We start from the raw sequence: 16,946 nt of genomic DNA, 5'->3' as shown, positions 1-16,946 counted from the left end.
CCATGAAGGACGTGTACAATGAAAACTGTAATCTATTGTTGAAAGAAATTGAAGAAACCAAAGAAATGGAAAGATATTCCGTGTTCATGGATTGGAACAATTGACATTGTTAAAATGGCCATGTTACCCAAAGCAATATACAGACTTAATGCAATCCCTATCAAAATCCCAATGGCATTTTTCACAGAAATAGAACCAAAAAAAATCCTCAAATTTGTATGGAACCACAAAAGACCCCGAATAGCCAAAGCAATCCTGACAAAAGAACAAAACCAGAAATATCATACTTCCTGTCTTCAAACTTTATTACAAAGCTACAGTAATCTAAACACTATAGCATTGGCAGAAAAACACACACAGAGACCAATGGTACAGAATTGAGAACCCAGAAATAAACCCACACATATTTTCAACAAAAGAGCTGAAAACATACGATGAAGAAAGGGAAGTCTCTTCAACAAATGGTGTTGGGAAACCTGGAAAGCCACATGCAAAATAATGAAACTAGACTGCTATCTGAAACCACACATAAAAATTAACTCAAAAATGGATTAAAGACTTGAATATAAGATTTGAAACAATAAAATACATAAAGAAAATATAGGCACTAAATTTATGGACCTTGGTCTTAGAGATGTTTTTGTGAACTTGACCCCAAAAGCAAGGGAAAAGCAAAAATAAATGAATGGGACTATGCCAAACTAAAAAGCTTCTGTACAGCAAAAGAAACCATCAATAAAACTAAGAGGCAACCAACCGAACAGAAGAAGATATTTTGCAAACAACATCTCCAATAAGGGGCTAATAGCCACAATATAGAAAGAACTCATACAACTCAACAACAAATAAACAAACAATCCAATTAAAAAATGGGCAGAGGACCTGAACAGATGCTTCTCCCAAGAAGATACATGGCCAACAATACATGAAAAAATGCTCAACATTACCAGCTATAAGGTTAGTGAAAATCGAAAACACAATGAGATACCACCTCACACCTGATAAAATGGCTATTATTAATAAGATAAGAAATAAGTGTTGGCGAGGATGTGGTGAAAAAGGAACCCTCGTACACTGCTACTGGGAAGGTAAATTAGTAGAGCCACTATGGAAAACATATGGCAGTTCCTCAAGAAATTAATACAGCTACCATTTAACCCAGCAACCCCTCTTCTGGGTATCTACTCAACAAATTTGAAAGCACTTATTCCTAAAGACCTATGCACTCCTATGTTCACTGCAGCATTATCCACAATAGCTAAGACATGGAAACAACCTAAGAGTACCCTTCAATGGATGACTAGAAAAAGATGTTCATATATACAACGGAATACTACTCAGCCATAAAAAAAAGATGAAATATTGCCACTTGCAACACTATGGATGGATCTTGAGAGTTTATGGTAAGTGAAGTAAGTCAGACGGAAAAGTACAAGAACCATGTGATTTCACTCACATGGACTATAAATCAGAAAGCAGCAAATTGACAAACAAAAAAACCTCACAGATACAGACAAGAGAACGGGAGAACAGTGGTTACCAGAGGGGAAGGGGGTGGAGTGAAGGCAAAGAGGCTAAAGGAGGTCAAATATATAGTGACAGGAGACTAGACTTTGGGTGGTGAGCACACATTACAGTATACAGATGCCATATTATAAAGTTGTATACCCGAAATTTATAACATTATTAACCAATGTTATCCCAATAAATTTAACAACAAAAAAATCACGGAACTCATTATGTGGGTAAATTTCTTACACAGAAAGGTAAACATGCCAAGTTCTACAATATGAGGCAACAGAACAGACTGAGTTAGCCTGGGGGGTGGGGGGAAGGGGGTGCTCTGAGTCGTTCCAGGCCATAGAACACTGGTGTTAAGACCAGATCTGCAAGGAGCTCAGGAATCTCAGCTGACACTGACTTATTAAAATGGCCCAGTCACTCAATACACACACAAGTCTACTATAATACCCTTTACAAAATACCCACTGTACAACGGCTAAATGTTATGAAAAGACATGATAACAAAGGCTGTGTGGCGGGGAAAGGCTGGTTATACAATAAGAAGGAAAAGTCAAATGTAACAATGTAGATTACAATTAAGTAGAACGGTGACACATGTGACAAAGGACTAGGAAGGGTCAAGGTAAAGGGAGAATAGTTTTCTATAAGGATAAAGCAAAAGTAGTTGAGTGGACCATTTGCAAGATGTTGGGAACAAAGTTTGGGTGTTACTTTTTTTTAATTTGTCAATTACAGTTGACATTCAGTATTATATTACTTTCAGGAGTTTATTCATTTTTTACACAATTTAGAAGGGTTCTAAAGGCATGTAGAGAGAAACCAAAGAGCTGCCCGCAGCTGGCTAAGAAGCCAGGAAAGACAGCAGGAGCTGTTTGGATAGACAGAGGACAGGAGGAAGCTAGATAACAGAGTGACCAGGATGAGACAAGAATAGAATTAACGTGGGTTCTAAACGACACTTGAAGTAAAGCCCATTGGGCATCAAAACAGACTAAGTCCCAGGGCCAGGTGGGCGGGGCAACACCTAACCATCACCAAGTTGACCCTAAATAAATCTCATACTTTGAGTTAGTAATTCCCTCCCCAAAAAGTACAAGTTTTATTCACATATTTTCAAATAAAAATTAACTTTCTTAAAATGAAACTTACAGCATCTTTAAGAAGCGTCCAGAGGCTTCCAAACTTACCTTCTCCATTGGGAGCTGAAGAGATGCTTTGCAATCAGAAAACTCCACTGTGATACTGGGGCCTTGAACTTCAGTCACAACATAGTGCAGCTTCTGGGATTCCTTTAACATCTTTCTGTTACTGCCACCAAATTTACCAAGTACCCGGTAGGCCACGTGAGAAATGCTATCAGCAGGGTTGCGTAAAGTGCGCCATAAAGCCTAAACATCAACACGCTTCCATTAAAATCCTTCCAAGGTAATGCGTTCATATGGTTCACAAACCAAAATTCAAAAGTTATTAATAAAAGACTACACAGTGAAAATTCTTCCATCCATCTTTGTCCCCCAAACACACAAGTTCCCCTCCTTGGGGGAAACCAACGTTATCAGTCTTTGTATCCTTCCAGAGAAACTTTATGTCTTTACCAAACTACGTATTTAATACAAATGTTCTTCCACGCTCCTAAAATACAAATGGTAGCATACTGTACATAGTGCAGAGCTCAAAAGAGAGAAAACTAAGCAATATTTTGCTTAAGCACTTTTACAAAATGGGATCGGGACAAGCACAGAGGGAAATGCAATTTACTGGCAAGGTTCTCATTCTCGGGTTAGATGGTGAGTTCTCAGGTTTTTACCTTTATTACTAGGCTTTATAACTTACAAACATGATATATAAATTATCTCGTACATCCCAAGAAAGGATGGCAAAGAGGGAAAATGTGGATCATGCAGGGCCCTGCGTAATGGGAATATGTAAGTGAATGTGTGCCTTGTACTTACAGTTAGTAAAAGACACACGCACTCAACTGTTCCAAAAACTGTCAATTTTCCCACATTTTCCCAACTAAATTACCATGTCTTGAAAATTACTGTAACTCACTATTTAAGTCTATTTTTTTTAAATCACCTTCTATAACAATGTCCAATATTAATGTCCAACAATAGCCAAAATCTTGGTACTTTTCTCTAAAGCAAACTTCCAATTTCTCCTACATTTCTGTAGGTCCAAAGAGGCTTGTCCTAATGACTGCTGGGAGATGCCGTCCAAGTCTCCTCACCTCCACCCCTGCACCTGGCCCACCCGATCTTCAGGAAAAGGGACTTCTGCTCACCTCCCCAGGAGGGGGCGCCACAGGGAATGAGTGCTTCTGATCTCCCAGTACTCACACAGGGATGCAGCTGGTGGATGGGGCTGGAGAGAGACGGCGTGACACTTGTCTAGTGGATGGGTCACTGTGCTCCCAAAAGCAAATAGCAGCCTGGACCCTGTCTCTCCCTGTTCTGTCGTCCTATGGAATGGCAGGAGGCCCGAGAACCCATCCCTGCCTCCTCCTCCTGCACGCAGCTCACCCACACTTGGGTCGGGTCTTCCCAGTTGCTGTCTCCACTCTACTCTGTCCAGAGACTCCTGTCCTTTAGGAGTTACTGAGTCACATTCATAGAAAGCTGGCATTGTGGCTGGCACTTGGGGTGAAATACTCTATGCTAAAGGGGCAGATGAGTAAATAACAGGCCTCCTAAACCTCTAAGAGTTACCAAGCACATTACAAATCAGTAACAGCAGCAAACATGAAGGAAAAACTTGATATTTGACATATGAACTCTAATGGAAAAAATATATAAAATGTTTTCAGACATCTATACCTTCCCTTAGGAATCTGCATCTCTTTACTGTGTAACTCAAGATCTCTAGTGGATAAAGAAAAGATCACCCCAAAGGCGGCCACGTCTGCCTTTGTAAGTCATCAATGTCATGAAAACATAACACTTGTGAAAGCCCCCCAAAAAGGGGGACAATACTGCAAAACAAACATCCACTCAATACTTACAGTACTTCTTTACATGTTTTCATAAGCCAGAAAATGCACAAAGTAAGTTGAAAGCTACACCATTCATCCAGCAGAGAGCTCACCACTGCGCATGGAGCACTCAACAGTGGCCCGTCACTTCCGGAAACCACTACCCTAGAATCCTCAGTAAAAACTACGTAGATACGGGAGCACCTGACGCCTTCTGCTGGCGCTGATGAGAACCAGACTTACCTGCATGAGCTCTGCGCGCACCGGCTGAATGTGGTCGTAGAGGAAATCAGGCTGCAGGTTGTCCACACACAGCTCCAGAGTCCTCAGGCCTTGGCTGACCAACGTCTGAGAGCCATTGAGGGCAGACACCAGGGGATCCATTAACATGGGCAGATAGGGCAAGAGAGAGCTCAGCCGCACCGGCACCGTGAGACACAGCTCCACGAAGAGGTCCTTCATATGCTGCTTGTGCAGGCCGCTCTGCAACATGTTCAGCCCTAACAACGGTGTGAGGCCGGCAGAGAGGGACGTTACCTTCCAGACACAGGCCAAAGTGAACTGTGCAAAGTACTGGTAAACCTTTTATTATAGACATCAACGTGGTAACAGGAAGACTTTCTGTGCCTTATAACCCTGCACTAGCTAAATCTATTCAACTGCATCCACAATTCCTTGTCTGCCATATTCACAGTGACAAGAGCAGGCTACATATAATTATTATAAATTGAGTTACAATATTATACCCTTAATAGAAATAGTATACATCGATCTTTTAAAAATCATGTGATACTATAAATAAGCCCCATCTAAAGACACAGACTTCTGATAGATACGTTCACCTCAGGTTAAAGGCTCACAACCTTACATCTTTCTTCACGCTTCCTGTAGACCATTTGATGTCTATGCTCTAAAATAAACATTTTTCTAAAAATCTGCTTTTGTTTTTCATAGAGAACCTCTTTCTTATCCAGGCAACCTCAACTCTTCATGAGGGTAACTGGTATTTACCGAGTTCCTTCCTAACTGAGACGAGTCAGATAAGGACCCACTCACAGAGCACTTACAGAGGAACTAAAAAGAGAAAGTCAAGTGACAGCGGACCCAAGCAATGCAAGATGAAGGGAGCTCAGAAAAGAGGAGTCATCGGGGAAGGCATCACACAGCAGGAGGAGAAGGATGTGGAGAGGGAACAGCTAAGTTACCAGAAGGGGATCCGCTTGAACAAAACTAGGCGGGAGAGATGAGCTTGGGAGCAGCAGAGAACGTACAAGACGAAATCAGGCTGAGCAGAACCGCAGGCTCAGGCTGAGGAATGACTGGAGATGGGGTTAAACACAGACAATGGAGCCTGACTATGGGCCGTCTTAAGCACCCTGCCTGGTGGACTTCCGTCCATGTTACATCCAATATATACAAATATTTCCCAGTTGCCACCTAGGTATACTATGTTGTAAATGGCTTCACTTTTTAAAAGTTTGCAAAGAAAATACAGAGGATTCAATCCCTTGCCAAGACGCCAAGAGCTCACCCTTACTCAGACAAACAAAAATTCTTAGGATAGTGTTTCTAATCAGTTCCCACCCATAACCATTCAATGGACTCAAGAGCCCCTTTAGCTCTATTATCTTGAAAGCACTGCTAATTATGCATGAATTATAGGATTCTGGTCGTGTAAATTAGCAACTAAATAAACACAAAAACTTTTAAGTCAGCTTTGTAACTTGCTTCTTCCCTTCTTGTTCTGACTCTCTTCAAATCTAGGGATTCCTGATCTTACAAAACCACTAGAAACAGCTTTCTTTCTAGACTGGCTTAACAAATGCTATTAAAATGCAACCAAGTCCTAACTGGCATCTAACTAAAACCTTCCAACTCCCATTCCACTCCAAGTAGAGGCAGAGCCCCGCCCAGGGCAGGGAGCTTCCTTCAAAGCCTCACTGTCTTTAAAGAGAGTGGGACATGACCACGAGGATGGGCACCTCTCCCTCTCTCCGTGGGGGCACATGCATGACCTTCACCATGACCTCACCATGACCTTCACTGAGTGCAGAGGATGAACCCCAACTCTCACATGCAGCCAGACCCAGACACGCACACAAGGCTAAAAGGCAACCAAAATCATTGCTCTGACCTTGCAGGAGGTTTGGAAGCAGAGGCAAAAATTCCTGATACAGGAGATCATGGCTCCCTCCCCCAATGGAGCGGAACAGGGCCCGAAGCAGCAGGAAGTAGTTATAGGGCTCTTTGGCAGTTTGTGCGAGCTCCATTGAGCTGTTCACAATCTTGTGCAGGTGAGGCTGCAGGAGGGAGAAAAGGCAGGTTAACAGGCTCTAGTCTAGTGAGAATCCACACCCGCAAGAACCACGCTACACGTTCACAGCAGTCAGACAGGAATGGTAGGTAATTGAAAAATTTATGCTAAAAGGAAAAACACAATAAGAACTTTCTAATGCTTATGAGTCCAATTAATTACTCTTACAATATAGGCTGGTTTCCACCAGATTGGCTGTCAGAGAAGCATTTAATAGGTTCCTATATTACTATGTGGTTACATATGTTGAAAAGATGACATTTGAAACAGATAGTAGAAGGCCTGTCAGCCCTGCAGTTCTTCTGAATATAGTCACTCCTTTGTAAGACTAAATAATCAAACAAGATCAAAGAAGCCTACCTCCTATAACAATTTATTAGGTTAATGCAAAAGTAATTGCATTTAAAAGGTTAAAAAATTGCAAAAACTGCAATCACTTTTGCACCAACCTAATAAATGCAAAAAGTAACCTAAGGAACTAAACTTCGCTATCAATCAAATATATGTAAAAGCCTCAAAAGAGTATAAGGTTTTGAAAGACGTGATCGAAAAATGGGTATTTAATAAAAAAGCACTTTCTTTGCTTTAGTAACTTCCTTAGTAACTTTAATTAACATTTAAACCAGATTCGCTTTTTATCTTGTACTTCAAATCCTGGTTTTGACACGTGACAGGTTAAGTTTAACATGACATTTTTTTGCAGGTATATTTAAACTGTTGGTATAGCACATACAGTTCCAAAATTGTTATTATATATGGCATGATATATTTGTGTTACAGAATAAATTAACTATATACATTTTCTCTTGACAAAAAGCTATGAATTTGTTTTTTGAGTATTTTTTTTGAACATCTATCTTACCACTAAGTTTTGTTTTTTTGGTATTGTTCTGTATAGAGATGTATCGCATGTTGGCGCAAATTAAATTATTTGAAAATACCAAGTTATGTGGACACAGATTACAATACTTTTATTTTTTTTAAAATTGAGTATTTCCCTTTCACATTAACACATAAGTAATATTAAAGTTGATAACTTATTACTATATAACTGGAAAAAAAAACTGAGGAAACCATTACTTAAAAGCACAGATTACTATTGCTTTTTATCACCATCTGTACTTTTACTCTAGGGAAAAACGGATCTTGCTTACATCTTAAAAATTTTCCCTTCTCTCTTCAAACTCAACGTGATAATATTCCACTTTCTATAGGAATTAAAATATTTGCCACAAGTAGAAGTGAATGCTTATAAGATTTCTGTTCTGCCGTGTGCCACTTTTAATGGGTGATGTAACCATGAGTAGGTTTTTAGCCACTTCTAGAATCAAGTAACTGATGAGATCAAATTATACAGAATTAATCATCTAGAAAAACATTGGAGACACATTTCTCAAAGATGATCTTAATTAGGGAACACAAAATAGTTAGAATGCTTGATTTGAAGGGGAAAAAAACAAACAAATATTCCTGAAATGGAATGTTTAGGTATTGTCACAGAGAATATGAACACACAGAAGAAACAAAGTTAAAGTGGACAATGGCCGATGTATCTCATTGGATTTGAGAGGTAACTGAAGACATTTGTTTCCTTCTATAGTCTTTCGTATCACTCAATTTTTAAAATAAGGATGATGTGCCCCTAATTTTACTGCGTAATCCAGAAAAAAGCTGAATTTTAAAAAAGAAAATTAGTGGTGGGAATACTAGTAACAACCCACTGCCTACCATAAGAGTTCTGAAGTTTTCATTTGAAATCACCAGATAAATTAAGCTCTGCTTAGAAATACAGGAAATGTTTTTTACACTTGGCCCTTATTTGTTGCATATATTTTGTTAATTCTAGAGCACTCTACAAATATAAAAAGAGACATTCCAATTTTTGTTCAACATTGAAAACAAGAAACTCTGACACAAAGTGTGACTTGGGTCTGAACAAGCTTTACCTTTAGCATTTGTTCATTTTCAGCTGCAAACAGTGAAACTGAGCCAAAGACCAACTTAAACAGCTTGAGGTACAGGTTGGAGAGCTCCAGGTTGGAGCCCATTTCTGGCAGACGGTCAAGGAGATATTCCACCAGGATTGTAGCAAACAGAGCAGAGGTAGTAGGATTTGCCAAGAAGGAGTTGGCAACAATCTGTCAAAACAAGGAAAAAATGTGACAAAAATAATCCCTTCCCCAAAGCAGCTTCAAGAAAAAGTTAACGAACTTCCCAAAAATGTGTGTCAGAAAACCTGTGTCAGACACTCCAAGAAATTAATTATCCACCAAAGGAAAAAAAAATGAAATAGATTTACTGAGCCTTGAATGGTGCAGCCCAATTTCAATACTTAATTTGGTATTTTATCCTCACCATGAAATACCACGAGCCTACATGTAACACATATTTAATTTCTACTACCGTGTTTCCCCGAAAATAAGACCTAGTCGGACAATCAGCTCTAATGTGTCTTTTGGAACAAACAATATTATAAGACCCGGTCTTATTTTACTATAATGTAAGACCGAGTTTTATATAGTATAAGACCAGTTCTTATATAATGCAATATAATATAAGACCAGGTCTAATATAATATAATATATAATATAATATAATACCAGGTCTTATATTAATTTTTGCTCCAAAAGATGCACTAAAGCTGACTGTCGGGCTAGGTCTTATTTTCAGGGAAACAGGGTAATGAAAGGAACTGGTCCAAAGCATCTTGATCTTTTGGAAAAAATAATTTTAATAATGTTGCTTAATATTTCTCTAAATTTTGCTCTACAAGCACATCCTTAGGCATATTATTTACAAAATTCTCAAAATAAGTGTAACAGCAAGAATTCAATCGACACACAGAATTTTATAGTTAATGTTGAAAGAACATAAGAAAGGAGTTTTGTACCTGAAGAGCATAATTCTTCGAGATTCTTTCCACCATATAAGGGACTGTAGTTTGAAAGATTTCTTTAAATGTTAAGGGATTCATCATTGTGAATACGCCAGCAAAGTGTTCCAGTACCTCCTTCTCTTCCTTCATTCTAACAGTCTGGCAGTTTGCTACCCGAATGTATGTTTGTCCATTTCCCGCTATCTGGACCTAGCATAGGAAAAAAACAACCCATGGACATTAAAACTGAACATGTCTGAACATATTCCATTACCTCATCAGATCAGTTACATACTTAAAACAGAGCACTTGAATTAGACAACAAATACCCCCTAAAATCTTTTAAATTCTCTATTCTCAGGTTAATTTTAGAACGTAATATTTTAGAAAAACAACTGTTAGGTGTTCCAAAAAGGAACAAACTCAGTCAACTTAAATCTTGTTTCTATTGCATTCCATTTAGACCACCTCCCCTCCAAAATACACACGATGACATATAAATAAGAATTCTCACCATAAATACAATGCTGTGCTATGGAACAAAAGCAACTTGGGTACACACATACAGCAGACCATCCAAACATAACAGATCTTTCAAGACCTGTTCCATCGGTGGCAACTCTAAGAGGTGATTTGAGAGCACTTCCTTACCTGATAAATATCTAAAGCCTGCATTGCATATTTCACCAGTTTTATGTAAATCTGAGTTTCTTTGGGCTGTAACTGCTTGTTGGGAATGAACTGAGCTTCTGGAAAAAAGATAGCATAGTAAGTTAATGCGAATAAAACCCACTTTGTGAAAAACATCCTTCATCTGAAGAATTCAAGAGTGGAATTACCACCAGGTGCTTTGCATGACGTTATGCCCCACGTGATTGTCTTGACGCCACAGACTAAGGTTTTCACCAAACTTCGGCAATCTGTGACTTGGAATGTCTGCTTATCCTCCTTGTCCTTTTCTCCTTGCTTCTCAAAGGGAGGCACAGGGGCTGGGGTCACAGGAGTGGCGGGTGTGGGTGGAGGGGGTGGGGGAGGGGCTGGGGTGGGAACAGGGGCTGGGGAGGGGGCAGGGCCCGGAGCTGCAGGGGCAGCTGGCACCCCAGGCAGGGCTGCCTCCACGGCTCCGAGTTCTGACTGAGGCTTGCACTTCTTAAAAATGGCAGAGAGCTGGTACCGAGCAATGGTGTGGAATTTGAGAACAAAAACCTAACAGGAAGAGAAAGTAGAGGGGGAGACAAAAATCAGTCCTCTTCCCCAGACCAACAACCTTTTCAGAAGGCAGGAAAAGAAAACCTGTCTGGAACCACCCACTAAAGTCATTCTGCTTCCTATGAAGGAAAATGTGCTGTTTCCCTGTGGGATAACTACGGATGTAGCACTATCTCCACTGCACATGGGAAGAATCCACTGGGGACAAGAGCTCGGGACAAGAGTCACTGGCCTGAAAGGCAGGGCCCGGAGGCCGCCCAGGAGTACTCCGTCGTCCACACGACTGCCCACTGCCACGGGAATCACACCTTACACTTTATGCACACACCCCAGGGTGCCTCTCCAGAGATGTTCACAGCTAATTCAGCACTTTGCTACACGGTGCCCCGGGAGCTTGCTGGGAACTGTACTAAGAGGTCTAATGAGTTGTTTTATTTGTGTCCACAAGCACCCTGTGAGGCAGACATTGGTCATCCCTGGCTAGAAGATGAGTAAGCCGGCAGAGACGTTAAGTGTCCCACCCAAGAACACCTGGCTAGCTAATGGTGGAGCTGGGACTGGAACCCACGTGTCTAACACCTGCGATCACTTGGCCACCTGGCGGCCCCATAAACTTGCCAGTGCAGCACTGGTTCAAGTTCAGCAGCAGGCGCAGCGCTCAGGGGTGTGGTACCTCCAGCATCCGCATCAGCACGTCGCGCCCGTTGCCGCTCTCCTGCTCGCTCTTGGAGCGGATGCAGTCCACCAGGTTCAGCAGGAGCTTGCAGGACATGGTCTGGATGCTGCTGGGCAGGGACTCATCGTCGATGTTCTTGGCAAAGAGCTGGACCGCGAGGGAGAGGTCACTGAGCGGCAGGTGCTGACGGACGTGATGCACAAGGTCGGCCAGCGTGCTGTAGGCGAGGGGCCTGCGGGCAGAGACCTCTGCTAGTGTGCACCTCAGCACCCCCTAAGGGCCACAGCTGCAGGCCGCTGTTTTCTCCCACTACCTGCTCCGCACCACCACCACTGCGACGGCACATTTAGGGCACCCTTTATAGGGTCCCACTTCCCCCAGTGCCACGACTAGAAGTCTGGTCTTGGTGCTGTCATCTTTACTTTCCACGTTCATGCATATCACTAACACTGGCACACAGCCAACATGAACAGAAACAATCACCAGCTCGATCGTGCACTGAATGGGTTTTGTTGCTCAAAGATAAGCACTATGCCAATTACCACCTTATATATTGGGACCATTCTACAGAGACACAATAACAATGTCTGGGCTATGAAGTGCTTTCACTCACTCAGTGTTTGGACACCTGCCACGTGCCAGACACTGGGCTAAGCACCAGGGACAGATACCACAGTGATCAAGGGAAACAGCATTCCTGCCCTCAGGAAGCTTATTTACCAGAGGGGAAACACACAAGATGATTAGTGCTGTGGAGAAACACCAGTGGGGGAACCACTCTTAAATAGGGTGCCAGGCAAAGCCCCTTTGAGGTGACACTGATGCTGAAAACTTAAGGACCAATGGGGGCTGTGGGTCAAAAAGCCAGGGAAATTTCCAGATGGGAGAAAGACAAAATCCCTGCTGGGGACTGCCTGGAGTAGCCAAGCAGCTGAGGCCAGAATAGCTGCCTCAGTCAGGAGTCCGGTTTTTGTCTTTGTCTAAGAGCAACAGAAAGCAACGGGTTTAAAGCAGGAGTGACACGATCTAATGACATGATCTAATCTTCCAGGCAGGTTCAATCCTAAATTATAAAGAAAGTCTTACTTATTACCGTATTTTGCCATGTATAACGCGCACTTTTTGCCCAAATTTGTAAGGGAAAAATAAGGATGCACATTATACGTGGGTACTGTATAATTCTGTATCTGTATGTTTTTAATTCTTTTATTTATGCTTATGAGTTAAAAGTGCAACTCTAAAAATCAATAACAATATCCGTAGGCAAAATACCCTGCAATACGACAATCGGTTTTGTTGAACTTATGACGAACTTGCAATGACAAAGAGTTCTTGGTCTTCTATATGCATCAATATCGTAAATTTGTTACCGGGACTTAATATTTCTTATACCTTGTATCTCTTCTTGTGTTTTGTAATTATTTGTTACATAAAATTTCTTGTACCATAATATGTTAAAAAATAAATGCTAAAATTCCTTTATAATACAAAAAACAAGCACCTAAATGTAAACAAATAAAAATCTGAATTAAAAAATTAAAACGAAAGATTTTTTTCCCTGAAAGTTTGGGTCAAAACCGTAGGTGTGCCTTATACACGGGAGCACATCACACAGCAAAATACGGTATTTTATAACTGTTTTAAGTAGAAAACAGTGGCAACCTAAGGCATTTCCAAAAAATTCCTGCAATTCTAAATCCACTTGGGAGTAAGGGCCCAACAGCCTATGTTTGTTGAAACAATGATAATGTAGCTAATAACACAAAGAGCCAGGAATTACTGCCCCTCGCATTTAATTAACTAGATATCATGGGTTGAATCTCATACCTGAGCGTCTCTCGAGCAGTATATCCTGAACCAATGAGTATGGATTCATCAAACAGCTTGTCCATGCAAGGAATGAACTCTAGAACACAAATATCCATTGCACATTATCACCAACGAAATCAATTATACATTAAGTACTTTCACAGTAGCCAATCTGTAATCAACTAGCAATCCAGAAAAACGGTGGAGAGGAGAAAAGCATGAACACCATTTTTAGTCAAAGACATTGACTTTACTGGGCCACATAAGCCATCTGCCAACGAAGATGCAGTCAGAATCACATTCAGTGTCAGAGAATAAACTAAGAAAAAGTGAACTTCATGTCCCCTTGCACAGAACCCGTCCCCAATATTTAACTGGAGGCGCATTCCATCATCCTAAAAAGTTGCCACCATCAACTCAAACCCGTCTGGAGAAGGGGTCAGTATCTCCCTAAATGCCCCTTTATCAGCTGCACAGAAGTCACCCTTCTTAAACACTGTATGGTTAGTCACCACGGAGAAATTAGGATATTTCTCCATATAAATTACAAATGTCCAGGAAATTTTAGTGTCTCATAGGCATGGGTCCCAGGTTAAGGGTCCCAACTCCCTGGATGAAGCTGACCAAGAACTCCTGGGGGTTCTTCTGTTCCTCCACTCCTGCAGATGGAACCATCACCAAATCTCCTCCCTCGCCCTGGCAGGCCTGAAGACTTAATGGGTAGAAAGAGCTGGCCTCCACTCAGAGACAATTCTCATTTCTGAGGATGTGCGGACAGGGTGGCAACCCACATTTTCTAGGCCTCTGGTTCCATATGCTCCTTGAGGAACTCTGGCCACAAACATCCAAAAGACATTTAGATTCTGGAACAAGCCTGACATCACAGCCAGCTTCAATAACTCAAAGTACATTCTTCACCAGCAAAGAGCTACTGAGTCAAAGATATAAAAGAAATGTATACACTGGGGAGACACACAGTGCATCTCTGATTAACCCCAAAGCAAGATTAACCCCAAAGCAAGACAGCACAGGAGAAATGCCAAATGAAAGAAGCAACAGGCAGTTCCTCCAAGGTCAGAGGAGGGACCATCCCTGAACTGTCCTCGGTGAGGTGGCCAAGAGGAAGGAGGCACAGAAGGAAAGACGCAAAGTGCTCAGACACCAAATGCTGAAGGGCTGACAAGGGGATGAGTAAAATGGTCAAGGAGAAGGAATAAGAAATTACGTTGTACAGCATTTGTTTCCAGATCCCCTCAATGATGGAGAATCAGAATCTCAAGGAAAATGGGGAACTGTGTTAAACCATCAGGTTTTCTCAAACTGCTGCTCTTGAGAATTAGGGTAAATGGGTTACCATTTGATAATGTCTGAGATGCCAAAGTAAGGCTATGTGAAAATGTTAGTGGGTGTGTAAGTTCTAACTACACACATACATTTTTGTATTTTTATAACGTGGTTAACATTTAACATGATTCTTTAAATGTTTCTTTCAATACAAACTTTTTTGAGAAGCAATGCTTACCTATTTAAATCCCAGAACTCCTACAGGCTTCAAAATAAAGTATCTTAACAGCTGAACTTAACAAGTCTAATGTGATCATCCCCTGGGGAGCGGCATCTCGGAAACCTGCTGATCTTTGCAGAGCAGGCATGAACGAGGCTGAAACCAACCCTTATGGCCTCACGTGAGGGCCTGGCTGTGCATGGTGGAAAGCCTGAGAACAGTTTTTAGTATGTTAGCACTTCCACAAGGAGGACCCTCCTGTTACCCAGCTCCCCAGCTGCAGCTCCAAAGTCCTTTTTACCCAAATCACAGGAATAAGAAAAGTTAATCTAAGAATGATACTCCAGGCACAACGCAGCCACTTTGGTAAATTACAAATGTCCCACTTAAAATTCTTCTATTTTGATATTGTTCAGAGATGAACACATAGGAAAAACCATAAACAGCAAAGGAATCGGTCACCAGAGAAGTCACAATGGCCATCAGCTCTCGGGGCAAGTGGGGCTATAGCACCAGCAATGCTCAAGTTCTCAGCCTGGGAAACGCGAACACTCATGTTTGTTCTGTAATCGTTGGTGAAATCATACATTTCTTTTGTGCGCTTTGCTATATATGTGACATTTCAAAAAAAAATTTAACTCTATCTTCCTTTCAGCTATATCCACGTACAAGAGTCACACTATAATTTGAAATTTTAATAGCACAAAAATATCTGAGCTTAACTCGTGTGTAAGCACGCAAACTGTGCCCTTCTTTTCATATTTAAAAACTATGTAAGGAAGCCCAAAAATCAGTTTTACGTATGCTCTGATTGACAAGCAAATAAAACATTTAATTTTGAAAAATTACTGGGGGAAATAATCATCTCAAAACAATTAAGATGTAACTTCAACCTAACAATTTGGACACACCAAATATAAAAAGTATTAAAAAATTATAAATCAATAATTGATAGAAAAAGTGTAATTATCAGAGTATCAAAAAGCAAGTATCAGTCATTCGCATAAAAACAGAACAGCGTAGAGAAAGAAAACATTGTTTTCTTCTGACCTTTTAAAGATTGCTGGCTGTGAATCAGAAAGCAAATGGCTATTTGGAATTTAAAAAGATACACAGTCAAAAGGCAGAAAAGTAGCAAGAGATTCAGAACATAAGATATACTGAGAAAATTACCACATTAATTCTCAGATTGTTGAGAGGATAAGGGAGAACCCCAGTGGCAAGCGGACAGGCAGGGAGAGGGGTAGGTAGAAAAGCAAAGAAAGAAGGGGAAGGAAAAACCCAAGATAGCAGTAAAAAAAAGGACAAGTTGAGTCTAAAATAGTTGTACACTGGAGCGAGCTAAAGACTCCGCCCAACAATGAAATGTCAGGCAAAGGATAACCATGTCATCTTGCTGCCGCCCAAGACACGCCTCATATGTAAGTTTCCTTAATAAACTCTTACTATTGAAACACACACACACACACACACACACACACACACACACACACACACACACTAGAACATCAGCAGAATCCCACCCCCAAAGATGTGGACAGGGCTCATGCCAGAATTCTAGACAAGGCAGACATACGGTTTCTTAGCTCTGTGGTGAGGATGTGCTTTGCAGCAATCAGAAGCTCTTTTCTCAGGTGTGCAGTCTCGGCGGGACAATTTGACAGTAACTGTAGCATTCCTTTCACCATCTGCTGAGAGTACTTAGTCACCAACTCCTATCAAAATAAGAGGAAAACAACACAGTTAGATTGATTGGTGGGTGTTAAGAAAAACCCATTTTATAAACCATTAAAAAATTCAGTAAGACTAAGTGTGGCTCAAAGAACCCTGAGAAAGTAACAGGCCTAATAAACAAGTATTATCCAAAAAGTTTTAATAGTTCATGTGTATACATATTGCCATACTGAAAGGAGAGGTAGCAACATAAATAGCAGTTTCTTTTACATAATGGGATTATGGATGTCTTCACTGTACTTTTCTAGTATCTTCCCAACTTTCAACAATGAGTATGTATTATTACTTCATTATTATTATTACTTCATTACTATTATTACTGCATTACTG

At 40.9% G+C, this 16,946-nt stretch overlaps 1 protein-coding gene across 15 annotated transcripts in view; it reads right to left on the bottom strand.

Moving 5' to 3' along the window:
* TRRAP (transformation/transcription domain associated protein) overlaps positions 1-16,946 on the bottom strand; it is a 123,374-nt gene that overhangs the window by 88,082 nt on the left and 18,346 nt on the right. For 12 of the 15 annotated variants that reach the window (XM_074313445.1, XM_074313444.1, XM_074313443.1 and 9 more), the window contains exons 12-21: positions 16,459-16,597; positions 13,397-13,475; positions 11,567-11,801; positions 10,524-10,890; positions 10,336-10,433; positions 9,700-9,894; positions 8,756-8,947; positions 6,630-6,795; positions 4,739-4,995; positions 2,712-2,912 (exon numbers count right to left, since the gene is read on the bottom strand). In XM_074313445.1, coding sequence (XP_074169546.1) covers positions 2,712-2,912; positions 4,739-4,995; positions 6,630-6,795; positions 8,756-8,947; positions 9,700-9,894; positions 10,336-10,433; positions 10,524-10,890; positions 11,567-11,801; positions 13,397-13,475; positions 16,459-16,597 — 1,929 coding nt within the window. The remainder of the gene's footprint in view (positions 1-2,711; positions 2,913-4,738; positions 4,996-6,629; positions 6,796-8,755; positions 8,948-9,699; positions 9,895-10,335; positions 10,434-10,523; positions 10,891-11,566; positions 11,802-13,396; positions 13,476-16,458; positions 16,598-16,946) is intronic. The other 3 variants (XM_074313446.1, XM_074313454.1, XM_074313456.1) reach the window with 1 other exon arrangement.

The sequence above is a fragment of the Rhinolophus sinicus genome, linkage group LG10 (genome assembly GCF_036562045.2).
Source record: "Rhinolophus sinicus isolate RSC01 linkage group LG10, ASM3656204v1, whole genome shotgun sequence".
NCBI lineage: Eukaryota > Metazoa > Chordata > Mammalia > Chiroptera > Rhinolophidae > Rhinolophus > Rhinolophus sinicus.
This window is presented reverse-complemented; position numbering and strand designations above follow the sequence as displayed.